Source organism: Malus domestica, chromosome 05 (assembly GCF_042453785.1).
Source record: "Malus domestica chromosome 05, GDT2T_hap1".
NCBI lineage: Eukaryota > Viridiplantae > Streptophyta > Magnoliopsida > Rosales > Rosaceae > Malus > Malus domestica.
Window position 1 is genome coordinate 4,577,562 of NC_091665.1, and position 14,493 is coordinate 4,592,054.

The 14,493-nt window shown below is 36.1% G+C and overlaps 1 protein-coding gene across 2 annotated transcripts; it reads left to right on the top strand.

The window, feature by feature from the left end:
- Nucleotides 1-1,357: 1,357 nt before the first annotated feature.
- On the top strand, nt 1,358-5,790 carry LOC103402219 (protein ACCELERATED CELL DEATH 6-like). 2 transcript variants are annotated; one of them, XM_070822137.1, is made up of 5 exons: nt 1,358-2,069; nt 2,350-2,499; nt 2,719-2,829; nt 4,141-4,670; nt 5,081-5,790. In XM_070822137.1, the coding sequence occupies exons 1-5, from the start codon at nt 1,415-1,417 to the stop codon at nt 5,711-5,713; spliced, it is 2,079 nt and encodes a 692-aa protein (XP_070678238.1). In that variant the 5' UTR covers nt 1,358-1,414; the 3' UTR covers nt 5,714-5,790. The 2 variants fall into 2 exon arrangements, with proteins under 2 accessions (XP_070678238.1, XP_070678239.1); XM_070822138.1 differs by having other exon boundaries at nt 2,731-2,829.
- Nucleotides 5,791-14,493: the final 8,703 nt, after the last annotated feature.

Below are 14,493 nucleotides of genomic sequence, written 5' to 3' on the forward strand. Positions count from 1 at the left end.
ATTGTACAGAAAAAAAGGCCAGAATATGGACTATAAAATGAAGCAAATGAGTCACATACAATACCACTGTGTAAATTGTACGAGAGAGAGATTGAAGAGAGAGATGGAAGAGAGAAAAAGATGAGAAAATATAAAGAGCGGGAAAGGGTTTGAGTCGAACAAAAAGGCCATATCAATGGGCTATAGACGACAACTGGGAATGCCTGAAACAATACTATAAGACAAACTGGGAAGAGGTATTCAGTCCATTGACAACGAACGACAACACTGTACTTCAGATCGTAGCCTCCGCCGAGCGAAGCGACGTGCTCGAGTTCTTGATTTCACTAGTGACAACTGCGACCAATGACCCTAGAGAGTTACGGCATGCCTTGGTGCTAAAGAATGGCCACGAGAACACCATCCTCCACGAGGCGGCAGCGTAGGGAAACCTAGAAGTGGCAAAGCGTCGGGAAACATAGAAGCGGCAAAGCGTTTGGTAGGACATGAATGTGTATTATTACATTTGGTATGTCGAACTGTGTTCCCAACATACTGAAAAACCTCTCGTGACCAACACTAAAGGCTAGAATATCATCCGCCCTTAAAAAATAATAGGAGTCACCGAAAAAAGCAACAATTAAAAGAGAAGGAAACGATGGGAGCAGTTCTAGTGTTGTTAGGCCCCCTGGGCAATAGGCGATTCAAACCCCCAAGTAAATAGTAATTGTCTGTACTAAATAGTAATTGTCTAAGTGCATTTACACCTCTAAACTGAATACTCTAGGCAATTCGTATTAAAATATTTTGTTTTATTTTTAAATTTGGATAATAATAAAAGATCGGTTGAAAATATTTGAAAATATTAAAATGTGGTGTAAGATGGAAGAACGTGGCTCAGTATTTATAGAAAATTATAATTTTTTTAAATACTTTTTTGTAATTTTAATTAATTTGTTCATAATTTTTGGTATTTTAATTAACTTTTAATTATTTTTTATAATTTTTTAATAGTGACTGATGTCACCGTTATATCACATAACTTAGGAGCTGGGCTAGGCAATTCTGACCTTGGGGGACTAACTGGGCTCCCTCGTAGCCCAGTAAACTTAGGTGGGCTAGAGGGGATTTTGGTGGGGAGAGGGGATTTAGGCTGGAAGTGCTACGAGGATCAATGCTAACACACTTTATCTCAAATTATGTAGCATCACGCTGGAAGTGCTATGAGGATCAATGCTAACACACTTTAGAGGAAGACAGCTAGTAACTTTGGATCTTTACAAAACTCTCTTTTTTCAGCTTTTGACATTACATAATTTGAAAGCATCTAATTCTATGATGCAAATTGCATATATAATTCTCTTAGAGAACTTTGCATTTATTCTTTAACTTTGTTTTTTGATTAAGCAACGTACCTATGTGAAAATAGAAAGATATGAAAGAGAGAGAGAAAGAGAGGTTGGAGAAAGAGAGAGAAGAAGATGAGAAAACAGAAAGAGCGGGAGAGGCTTTGAGTCAATCAAAATGGCCATATAAATGGGCCATGCACGACAACTGGGAACCCTTGAAACAATACTATAAGAGAAACTGGGAAGAGGTATTCATTCCATTGACAACAAACAACGACACTGTACTTCACGTCGTAGCCTATGCCGGGCAGAGCGACGTGCTCGAGTTCTTGATTTCACTTGTGACAACTGCGACCAATGACCCTAGAAAGTTACGGCATGCCTTGGTGCTGGAGAATGGCCATGGGAACACCATCCTCCACGAGGTGGTGGCGTCGGGAAACCTGAAAGCTGCAATGTTGTTGGTAAGCCACGATAACAGCGTTAGGAGTGAGCTAATTGCTAGACAGGATGCTGATCAAACCAATGAGTACGAGCGAGATGTTATTGATGCTTGGTCTAGAAGTATTGTGGAGATCGAGAACAAGTTAGGAGAAACGCCCATCTACAGGGCAGCTTCTTACGGTCATACAAAATTGGTCGATTTTTTCCACAAACAAAATGTGAATATAGAGCGCCACTTCACCAGATCTGTTGATCGCATGTCCGTTCTTCATATCGTTGTCATTAACCAACATTTTGGTCTCTCTCTCTCTCTCTCTCTCTCTCTCTCTCTCTCTCTCTCTCTCTCTCTCTCTCTCTCTCTCTCTCTCTCTCTCTCTCTCTCTCTCTCTCTATATATATATATATATATATATATATATCTCCATTCAAAATATAATTATTCATCAAAGTTAGACAATAATTAATATATAATATAGTTGGGCTTGTTTATATTGGTGGGGCTCCTTCAAGGCGTATGTTATTTAGAGTTTGAGTAAGTGTTTGACTTTTGTGTTTCCACTTTTCACAAATAATGCAGACACTGCTCTTTGGCTACTGAAAAAGTACCCATTTCTTGCAAAAACAAAGGAAGACGATGGTTTCACAAGCCTTCAATTGCTAGCCAAGATGCCATCTGCCTTCCAAGTCTACAATCGCGAAAGCTTATGGAAGATGCTTATTCATAAATGTACGTATCTATACGCTTACATTAAACACAATAATGTGCATAGTATTATTAGTAACTAACAATAAATAAAAAATAAAAACTCCATTTCTTTCTAATCTCTTTTAAATAACTATACTAATTACCTGTACTCTAGTGAAAATACTTGTTTTACTCCTGCTAACGGAGTGCAAGAGAAGACTTTACAGTGCTTCCCTTTTTATCTTAATTACATATATTGAGGCCTCTCAGAAGATGATAGTGTTGATGCGGCCGCACCAAATCAAAACGGTGATATAGAGAGCAGATGGATTCCACAGCTTCCCACAGCTTGCTTGTCGAAGAAGCTCACAAGTAAATAAAACTCAAACCTCGAATATATAAATCGACGTATTTATTATTGTCTTCTGTTGTTTTGCTGTTTTGCTCCTGTGAACTTTATGTTTTGTTCAATTCTTAATTATATATATAGACTAAAAGATCAACATGTAAGAATAAATCTGACCTTTACAAATCAAAGAAGATGAAGTTATAATCGACTTCAATAGTAAGCTTTTTCTCTTTGCTAGATAAAACCAAACAATAAGTCCCTACAATTTATAATGAGCGTATTTTTTTTTTTTGTGAGAGAAGTGACTACAATTTATATTGACAAACAATATATCATTATGATTCTCCTCAGAATCTTGGTAGATTGTCTCCCATATTTAATATAAGTGAGTAATTTAGGATCAAATTCCTAGTTTCAATTCTTTATTAACTAGGACATCCAAACCTCTCCAATTAGACTTTTCTAAACCAATTTGAACTCACATGCTGACCAATATACACCTACACTTATGCTCATATTGTAACAAAACATATGTGTTCATACCTTTCCAATCATACTCTCTATTTTTATTTTTATTTTTAAAATTGCTTCAAAAGACTATGAACCAATAGAAATGTAATTTTTATTTCAAATATTAAGAACATAGTAGTAAAATTAACGTTACTAGTCATTAGGAGCTTCTTTTTCCCTTTCCATATTTAAGAGCTACTGGAGGATTTGCTATCCTAGGAGCATGATTGGTGATGTTATTGAAGATGAATTTTTTAATTATCACTAAATTTTAGCAAGGAGCCCATTGGAGCTCTTGTTACAAAGTGAAAGTGTTACTAGCCTCTTTAATAATCATTTCATCTTCAATTTTAGTTTTCATTGCATTAGAAATTAAGGAGACCTGCACAGAAATGTGGGAAATAGAATAGCGGAGGAAGGATGAGAAAAGACGCAGAACCATAGGATAAGGAAAGAAATTAAAGAAAAAACATTATTGGAGTACCATCTCATTTAGCAAGTGATGCATATAATTAATATTTAATAAGAGAAATTCATTAATTGACGTAACATATACACATTACTTGCCACATTAAATAATATACAAATATGATATAAAAATCTGATCTCCGTATCATTTCCCAAAATTATTTTAAAGTTCTTTTCAGTACTTAAGCCTTGAAATATGGAACCTGATGGGGTCCCGATACAACCTTAATCATAAAAATCTCAAACGCAGAAAAATCCGGAAAAGAGGAAAAAAAAATCACTATGCATGCGTGATGGTAAAACAAAGTTAACTATAATTTTAATTCCTATATATATGCATGATCAATCATACACAGGATGGCCTCGAGTCTTTTCGATCTTGAAGCAAATAAAAAAAGAAAAAACACTATCGGAGCTTACCCAGCTGCTCGTGGAGAAAGACTATTCGTGGGTAGAAAGTAAGAAACCAAAGAAAGACAAGACAATTTCCTTGGTGTCCTCACAGAAAGATATTGCTGCTATTTGTGGTGATGGAAGAGAAACAAAAAAATCTACTATTTATAACTACACCCCACTGCTTATAGCAACTAGCACCGGAATATTACCTCTTGTGAAAAGGATATATGAGGTACATCCTCAGGCGATTGAGGCGCACGAAATCGGCAGTCAACAAAACATTTTGCATATGTCGATTAAGCATCGTCAGTTGCAGATATTTAGGCTTGTGAAGAGAAGCAGAGCGATAACGTGGAGGTTAACTTCGAGGATTGACAGTGATGGAAATACCATATTGCATCGAGCTGCAGATATGACATATTACTCTCCAGACACTCAAAGTGTAAGTGGTCCTGCATTGCAATTGCAAGAAGAATTACGTTGGATGGTGGTGAGTGATTCTGGCCTTAATTATATTCCCTCTCACATTTTTTTTAATACAAGTGATATTTTTACATTAACTTCATCTATATATTACACTACGGAATGAGAAATTCAAACTTGGGGAAAGAGGTGGGAGGACACTGCTCTACTTGAACACTCTCTCATTTTAAATTAACTATTCTTCATCTTGGGCATACATAGTTTAATCTGAATTACCAAAATTATGGGAAATTACATAAATTTGTTGCAAATAATTAATTGAATATTAATACGAGGCATCTAAAATCTAATGGGTCCTCCCATGAAAAAATTAAAATAAAAAAAAAAAACCATTTTGCGCCTTTTTTCGTTCATATTGGAAACAAAAATAGACTAAGAATAATTCATACATTAATAGTTTTACCATTTTGTTGGTAGCGAGCGGGAAAGATAACGCCACCTCATTATATCATGCACCGCAACAACAAGGGTGTGACAGCGGAGGAGCTCTTCAATATTGAGCATGAAAAGCTTCTTCATTCGGCACAAACATGGATAAAAGACACTGCTCAGTCATGCTCGACCGTGGCAGCTCTAGTGGCCACTGTGGTCTTTGCAGCCGCCTACACTGCTCCCGGGGGTTACAATTCAGGCGGTGTTCCTGTTCTCCAACATTCTCCTTTGTTCACTACCTTTATCATCACAGGCGTTGTCTCGCTCATCAGCTCATTGTCTTCTCTCGTCACATTTCTCTCGATCTTGACATCTCCGTTTGAGTACAAAAACTTCCATCATTCTCTTCCGCTCAGGCTGCATTTAGGATTTGCCTTTCTTTTCTTCTCGCTAGTGACGGCCATGCTCGCGTTCACTGCTACAGTTGTGCTCTTGATTCATCTCAACGAGAAATTGACATGGTCTCTCTTTTATGTTGCTGCGTTTCTTCCTGTGTCTGTATTTGGTATGCAGCTTCCTTTGTATGCGGGATTTTCTCATGCTTTGATATTTATATTTAAGAAAGTTAAGAAGTTTACAATTTCGTTTTTCCCTGTAAAGGAAATCCTCAATCAGTAAGGGTATTATTGAATGTTGATTTGTGTGTTGTAAGTCCAAACCAAAATAAATACCAATAATTACAAATTGGTGAGATAGAGGACGATTGACTATCCAGGTTTTTTTTTTTTAATGAATTTTTAGCTAGCATCTTTTTTACCATTTACATATGTAGCAGATATCTTTGATTTGGGATCTCTATTCAACAACTAGAATTGTAATCTATATTCAATAATTAGAGTGTATTTTTTTTTTCTCAAATAGTTGTTACTCCCTTAATTTCAGTGTTCAATTTTTTAGGAAAGTGTTAATGAGAGGTGTGAAATATATAGTTTGTGGAATTTGATACTCTCCCGAGCCCAAGGTGAGGATCCTCCTGACCAACACATGTGGGCCAACAAGAAGATCCCTTTAAAATTATAATAATTATAGCTGCTAAATTTTCATCCAACATCCTACATGTGTGTTGGTCAAGAGGAGACTCACATTGTGCTCAAGAGAGGATCCAATTCCATAGTTTGCAAGCTTATCACCTCTATTAATTTGATAATAGTTGATGGACCAAATTGTCAAAGCAGTTTTGGAAAGATGTACTTGTACTTGTTTGGTGCATTCACTGTACCAGTGCTCAACAAAGAGTTTTAAGGGCAAAACACCCCAAGGAGCAAGGAGTGGATAAAAAATAATGTTGTACACCTAAGAGAACATTTGATAACCATTTCGTTTTCAATTTTCAATTTTCAGTTTACTTTTTTGAAACTCAAATCTTTATTGGTAACTACTTTCAGTTTTCAAAAAAATGAAAACTAAAAACCAAAAAGTAAAAACTCAAGGTCAAATTTTGAAAACTCGAGAAACTAGTTTTAGTTTTCATTTTTGGAATATTGAAAATAGTTATCGAACAAAATTTTATTTTTCAATTTTTTAAAAAGATAAAACAAAAACTAAAAACAAAGCGGTTATCAAATGGCCTCCAAGAAAGTAGTATTTGGTTTTTGGTTTTTCAAAAACTTAAAATAGTTACCAAATAAGATTTCAGCTTTCAGTTAAAAAAAATAAAAAAAGTGAAAACAAAAACTAAAAACTAAAAACAAAATGGTTATCAAAAAAGTTTGATGACAATGGCAAAAAGTTTGTGTTCACGATAGCTATATTGCTATCCGCATGTCGACCCCAGTTAAGAGAATTATACTCAATAACGGAAAAGTTTTATTATGACAACCCGTCATTATTTTATAAATTTTAAAAGCGTGATTTTACGATAATGCCCTAGAGGTGAATGGTTTTTGACTTTCATTTACCTACGTATAGTGAGACGTATGGAATTCTTTTAGCGTATTCCTTAAGCACTCGACAATACGAGCTCGTAGACGCAAGCAGAAGAAGATTTGGAGTTACGGTTAAAGTTCTACGGAACTCTAACCCGAGAAGTACTTTTATTTTGGTTACGATTTATATTTTTATATGTATATAATTATTAGTATTATTAATTTATTAATTATTGGGAGAATATGAGAAAGGAAAAGAAGAGATGTCGGGGAGGAAGAATAGAGGGAACGGGATTGGCCAAAACTGCCCAATCTGGAAGAAGGAAGAAATGGCGAATCAGGAGAAGAGAGGAGAGGATGGCCAACCAGAAAAGGGGAAGGAGGGAAAGGAGGGAGAAGGAAAAGGAAGGGAAACGCCGAGTCTTCTTCTTGACCCGCGGGACCCGGCTGAGCTCCAAGGCCGAATTCACCTATTTCCCGGCCACTTTCCGATGAATTGTCTCGAACCACCACCTAGAAACAACTTCCTAGCCTTCCCTCTTCCATTTCCATTCAAAATTAGAAGGAATTTGGTGGTAATATATTAAAAAACCGAAGGTGGGTGCCGTGAGGAACATTGCTCGAAATCCACCACTTGTGAAACGTTTTCCTTCAATTACCACTACCATTAGACTTCCCTAGAACCCAGGAACAAAGCCCAAGCAGTGGTGGAGGCATTGGAACAAGTTAGGTGGTCGAATCGAAGCACACCAAATTCTAGGGTCCACACAGATATTGTGAAATTGAATGTTTCCAAGCCAAATTGGCATTGGTCATAGGTATGAAAGTTGTTCTACTCATTGAGATCTTCAAATCTAAAAATGTTGGTAATTTTTAGAAATAGTTGAATTTTCAAGCGAGCTGGGGCGGCGGCTGGTGCGGCGGCGCGTGGCCTGAGGGCTACCAATGCTATTTTTAGACTATATGTGATGTCTTGAATTCAGTTTTGAGAAGTGAATGACGTAGATTGATTGTTAGAGCCAAAATTCTCTAAGATACGTTAATAGGTCATTATATGAATCGACGATCCGACCGTTGGATCGTCATCAAACTTTGATAGATTATTATTCATAATATTTGAGGAATATAGGAACTTACAGATTAAGAATCCGACTTATGGATCTCCTCGAATTGGATTTATAAGTTCGTAAAATAAAATGCTAACCGCCACTTGGTTTTGGCAATTGGCGGAGATCCGACCGTTGGATCGTTATGAAACTTTAGTATGTTATTCTAGAAGCATAATGTGTATCCATGGAAGTTACGGATCAAAGATCTGATTTGTGGATCTTCTAGACCGAATTGCGTAGACTTGAGTGAGATGTAAGTTATGTATTATATCAACGAGAATTCTAAGATATGGTTTGATAATTGGTCACAGGTGCCGATCGTTTATGATGCCTCGATGTTCGTGCTAGGAAGTTGTAGCGCGGACTCCAGGTGAGTGGATCTGTCCTTGCTCATCATATGTTTCATGATTGATAATTCTATAAATGCTTTTAAATAAAACTGAGAAACTTATACCATGACATATATATATATATATATATATATATATATATATATATATTTACATATAATTATAAGTTATAAAATACTATGAGATGGTTGAGTTAGATGCAGTCTAATGAGATAAATGATTGTGAACTATGAATGACTTGATCCCTATTTAGGGTACGTAAGCAGTCTAATGAGATGTTAGATGCAGCCATATAAGAAATGAAATTAAATAATCGAGACCATAGTCTTGTTTAAGGAACTGAACAATGTGTGTGGGCTTTTGGTTTTAGGTGTATATATATATATATATATATATATATATATATATATATATATATATATATATATACACGCTTGATGTTTCCCAGAAAATGCAATTAAAGGACTTATGCTTTAAAAATGCTATGCCTATTGAATAATGCGTAATCGATGAGTTGAATTGTTTGTGTGTATGTGTGTGTGTGTATATATATATAATTGTGGTGCTGTGAACGCTCTGAGGTGCAAAGGTGAATACATGACACTCAGGTAAGTTCAGGTAAGTTTAGGTAAACTCAAGTAAGTATACGGTATTAGTTTGACTGATGAGATATGAATATGTCGTATAGGTCACTAGAGGTGACTCCGACTATTATATGCTAGCCATGATTGATGAGATATGTGATGAGATATGAATATGTCGTATAGGTCACTAGAGGTGACTTCGACTATTATCTGCTAGCCATAACTGATGAGATATATGATTGATGAGAGATGAATATGTCGTATAGGTCACTAGAGGTGGCTTCAACTTATTATATGCTAGCCATAACTGATGAGATATATGTTTGATGAGATATGAATATGTCGTATAGGTCATTAGAGATGATTCTGACTATTATATGCTAGCCATGATTGATGAGATATGAATATGTCGTATAGGTCGTTAGAGGTGACTCTGACTATTATATGCTAGCCATAACTGATGAGATATTAATATGTCGTATAGGTCGCTAGAGGTGATTCCGACTATTATATGTTAGCCATGATTGATGAGATATGTGATGAGATATGAATATGTCGTATAGGTCGCTAGAGGTGACTCTGACTATTATATGCTAGCCATAACTGATGAGATATTAATATGTCGTATAGGTCGCTAGAGGTGATTCCGACTATTATATGTTAGCCATGATTGATGAGATATGTGATGAGATATGAATATGTCGTATAGGTCACTAGAGGTGACTCCGACTATTATATGCTAGCCATAACTGATGAGATAACTGATGAGATATTAATATGTTATATAGGTCACTAGAGGTGACTCCGACTATTATATGCTAGCCATGATTGATGAGATATGTGATTAGATATGAATATGACGTATAGGTCACTAAAGGTGACTCTGACTATTATATGCTAGCCATAACTGATGAGATATATGATGAGATATGAATACGTCGTATAGGTCACTAGAGATGACTTCGACTATTATATGCTAGCCATGATTGATGTGATATGTGATGAGATATGAATATGTCGTATTGGTCACTAGAGGTGACTCCAACTATTATATGCTAGCCACGATTGATGAGATATGTGATGAGATATGAATATATCGTATAGGTCGCTAGAGGTGACTCTGACTTACACGCTAGTATATATAATGAATATATGTGATGAGCTAATATATGTGGTGAATACGTGATGGGCTAGTACACGTGATGAATATGCGATAAGTTAACATACGATTATAAATATGTGAAGCATGCCTTGAATCAATATACATATATAAAGATGTATATTTTATAGTCTAAGTCTGGAAATTATACAGGTGTTGTAGCAAGTGATTACATGTTTTATATGTTCTCTATTAGTATTTTACTTACAAGGCCACTCACTCTTATCTTGTTTTCACCCTCCAGGTATTATTAGCTGAGTTTTATTATCACCAAAGACTCACGGTGATTCTTAGTATCGGAGACTATTTCAAGGGTACGATTCTTACATCACTTTTCTGTACTTACTTATGCTCTAACATCACGTGTGAATTGGGTTCATTCCCGCTCACCAGTGTACTCTAGTAATTAGGCACTCTTAGGTTTAAATTTATTCACAATTTTCCACAACATCACACTTTATGGCTTCGTCACCTTCCAGGTGTTAGCCAGCACAGCTTGATTCGGAGTCCTAGTGGACATTCCGGGTCGGGGTGTGTCATCTATGCTATTATCATTCTGTTTTTTACATTTTAATTTTCACTTTTGTAATTAGAGAGAACTATAGAGAATAGGGGTGGGCAAACGGGTACAGGAACCGCGGGTCGGGGCGGGTAATCAAGGTTCGGGGCGGGTACGGGCCGGTTCCTAATTTTTAAAAAGAGAAACGGGGCGGGGCGGGGCGGGGCTTTAGAATTTTAGGGGCGGGCCGGGTCCAGAAGTATAAAAAAACGGGTACCCGACCAACCCGTTTGTGTAACATCCCAATTTAAATATAATATTTTCTCGGTCTCCCAGGCTCCTTGTGAACATTGTCAGATTGTCTCCTTGTCCCGATGCTTTTGCTTTTGCTTTTGATGGAACACACACACACCCAACCTCTTGATCCCTCTTTCTTATCTTGATACTTTTGCTTTTCTGAGAACACACACACACACCCAATCTTTCAATCCTTATCCCTCATTCCTCCCTGTGTTTGTTCTTCCCCCATCTCTGCAACTCTCCTTCCTGGAGCAGACAGACGACACCCACACCCACACCCACACCCACACCCACACTCCACCGCGACCTCCACCGCAGTGTCTCACACCTTCTCGAAGACTCTCCTCTCCTCAGTCTCCTCACTCTTTCTCTCTCCCCTACAGTTTTTCTCTCTCCCGACACCTCTATCTCTGATTTCTCACACCTTGGATCTGTCGATTCTCAACCTCCTGCCTCTCGATCTCTTTCCCCTAGTCTCTCGATCTCTCTCTCCCCCAACCTTCTGATTTTTATTTTTTTTTTTGTTTGTTTGGTCACCATCGATGGTCATTCCTTTTTGTTTTCTGTTTGGCTACTGAGAAAATAGGATTTGGAGGATGACGAATCTTGAGGATGGCGAGTCCGGGAGGACATTGAAATTCGAAACCAGAAAAAAAAAAACAAAAAAAAAAGAAAAGAAAAGAAGGACTCGTGGACCCGTCTCGAACCGGTCCGTTTCCAATGGGCCGAGTTAGGTCCGGTTTCAGTAATCAAATTTGCAATACCCGGCCCGATCCGTCCCGTTTCCTTTTTAAGCGGGTCCGGTCCGGTCCCTTCAAATTTGGGCCCGGCCCGGCCCGTGCCCACCCCTAATAGAGAAGGAGATGCGTAAGGATCACACTCTTTTAATAAAGGAGTTGTAATACTAAACACAGTTGTCTTTTCGCTCTGTAAGATAAGGGTGTTTTTAGAAAAAAAAAAAAAAAGGATTTGTTAATCATTAGTTTATCTCTAATATGAGACGTCTCATATTTGTTTCATTTGAATGACAAGTTTAATAACTTATTATCATGGTCGACTCACTATATGCCTTAGCTCAACTCTATCGCATTTTTTAATACAATTTCTAACCCTTTAGAATGAAATATAGTTCTATAAAAACACAAGAAATCCATATTAAAAATTAAAAACGAAATGGTTATCAAGCCCGAAATGTATGAATATCAAATTTAATTATTAAATTAACCTTTTTGGTACTATCAAATTCTTATAGTGTTAAACAGATTTTGTCCTTAGGCTTTTCCCATTCACTAATTTAGGCTATGCAATCATATTTTAAAAAATTCATCTATGAATTTTCTCTGTTACCATAGATATGTAACTTTGTCAAATTTGTGTCAAAGAATGCAGGTGACTAAGGTTTTATGGGTACTTTGGGGTTGTACTTTTTTCAAAACTGTTTCTGATGTACTGTGAGAATAAACAATTGTAAAATAAAGTAGGTAAGTGTTTGGTAAACTATATGGGGGTAGAATTGTCAATATAAAGGTTTCATTAACACATGCCTCCAATAAAGAAAAGCACTTTTGAGAAGATTGTGTAGAGTTTTTTTTGCTTTCAGCTGTTTTGGACCCATAATTTTGAAAAAAAAAAAAACTCTTTTTATTTCATTTACCAAACACAATTAGAACCCCAACTTTTTTAAGAAGTTGCTTTAAAAAAGTTTAAACAATTTCAAATCAACCCTTAGCCGTACATTATGGTTTATGTTTTTAAGATTAATTCAATCCCCAATGTTGTGGAACAATTTTTCATGGTCTTGTGTGCATCCGATCCGATGATGGACATGTTTTACTTCAGGACCAAAGTGATCAAATGGTGTAAAGGACGTAAGTTAGCGATAAGATAAGCATATAACCTCAAAAGGTATTTTCCTTAATTTCATACAACAATTCTTCTTGAGAGCTGCTAGACTCACCCCGTTGTCTTATTTCCCCACCCACGTTAGATTTACACCCACTATAAAAAGTTAAAAATTTAAAATGTTATTTTCTCACCCACCATTATTCCTAAAATAACCCTCTATATAATTAGAGATAAATTTCTCTTAAGAAAAGAATATAAACAAATAATATTACTCTCTTCTAAAAGCCAAAAAAAAAACAAAAAACAAAAAAAACAAGGTCTTCTAATCTTCAGCCGACACGTTTGGTTGGGATTGAAAATGGAGAAGCTTACTCAAGTCCGTACCTATGCAACAATTGAAGATTAATTCGGCTTCAATTCTAACTTAAAGGGAGAGAGAGGTGGTGCTTGTGGTAAGTACGGGCTAATGAAAAATCAACCACGCTTACCGTTGTTTAGGTTCTAAAAGCCAAAAAAAAAAAAAACAAACAAAAAAACAAGGTCTTCTAATCTTCAGCCTACACGCTTGGTTGGGATTGAAAATGGAGAAGCTTACTCAAGTCCGTACCTATGCAACAATTGAAGCTTAATTCGGCTTCAATTCTAACTTAAAGGGAGAGAGAGGTGGTGCTTGTGGTAAGTACGGGGTAATGAAAAATCAACCACGCTTACCGTTGTTTAGGTTTTCAATTCTAAATCAACCACGCCTACAGCAGTATGCAACAAATTTACCCTAACCTAATGAACGATGTCAACAGAGCTATGCTTCAATTCCAGAAATTCTCATTAAAAAACAAATTGCACCTTAATCTAATGCAAATTCAAATAAAAAGTCACATAGCTATGCTTCAATTGTACGATGTCAGCAAATCAAGATGACCCACATAAAATTATCTTTTACCTCTTCGACGGAAACATAATCATCTACTTCTTCCATAGAAACGTCATCCTCTAAGTTCATTCTTTTTGCTTTCTTTGAATGAAAGGAGATGGGAAATATGAGTTAGGGTTTAAGGAAGACAAATTTTCTAAACATAGCGTGAGAGTTATCACGTCCAAACTTTTCTTTTTTCTTTTTTATATAAGAAAAAAGTAACATAAAAGGGAGTAACTAAGGTCCTTATTAGTCATTTTACAAATGGACAAATTTGTAATTAAAAAATTCATAAAAATGTGGGTGGGAAGATAAGACATTGGAGTGAGAATAACAGCTCTCTTCTTCTTTTTTTTCTTCTTCTTTTTTTTTTCTTTCTTTAGATCATTACATATATAGCTCTTTTTCCATTTTTGCATTCAACCAACAAAAGAACAACCACTGCATTAAAAGAAAGAAAATACTAAAAACGATGAGACAATAAAATATAAAATTCATAATAGAAGAGAAAATACTGATACAATGAATTAAAAACGATGAGCCACAAAAAAAATTCGACCATAATAACAAACAAGACTAGAAAACTGAGATACAATTTATTTCTGATTTTTTTTATATGAATTATTTCTTATTCTGCATTAAACAAGTAGAGAATTTCTAGGTTTTGGTAACGTCGTAAGGAAGCCATATGCCATTTCTTGGACTTCCTCTAACGTTACCATTACGTGACATTCATATCCCTTGCATATCGTTTTTGAAGCCTCCTATTTTGCT

Excerpts from the sequence above, each read along its gene's own strand:
- LOC103402219 (XM_070822137.1), top strand. The coding sequence starts at position 1,415 with ATGAAAGAGAGAGAGAAAGAGAGGTTGGAGAAAGAGAGAGAAGAAGAT. Across the intron at positions 2,070-2,349 it reads TGTCATTAACCAACATTTTG|ACACTGCTCTTTGGCTACTG; the intron begins GTCTCTCTCTCT and ends CAAATAATGCAG. Across the intron at positions 4,671-5,080 it reads AAGAATTACGTTGGATGGTG|CGAGCGGGAAAGATAACGCC; the intron begins GTGAGTGATTCT and ends TTTTGTTGGTAG.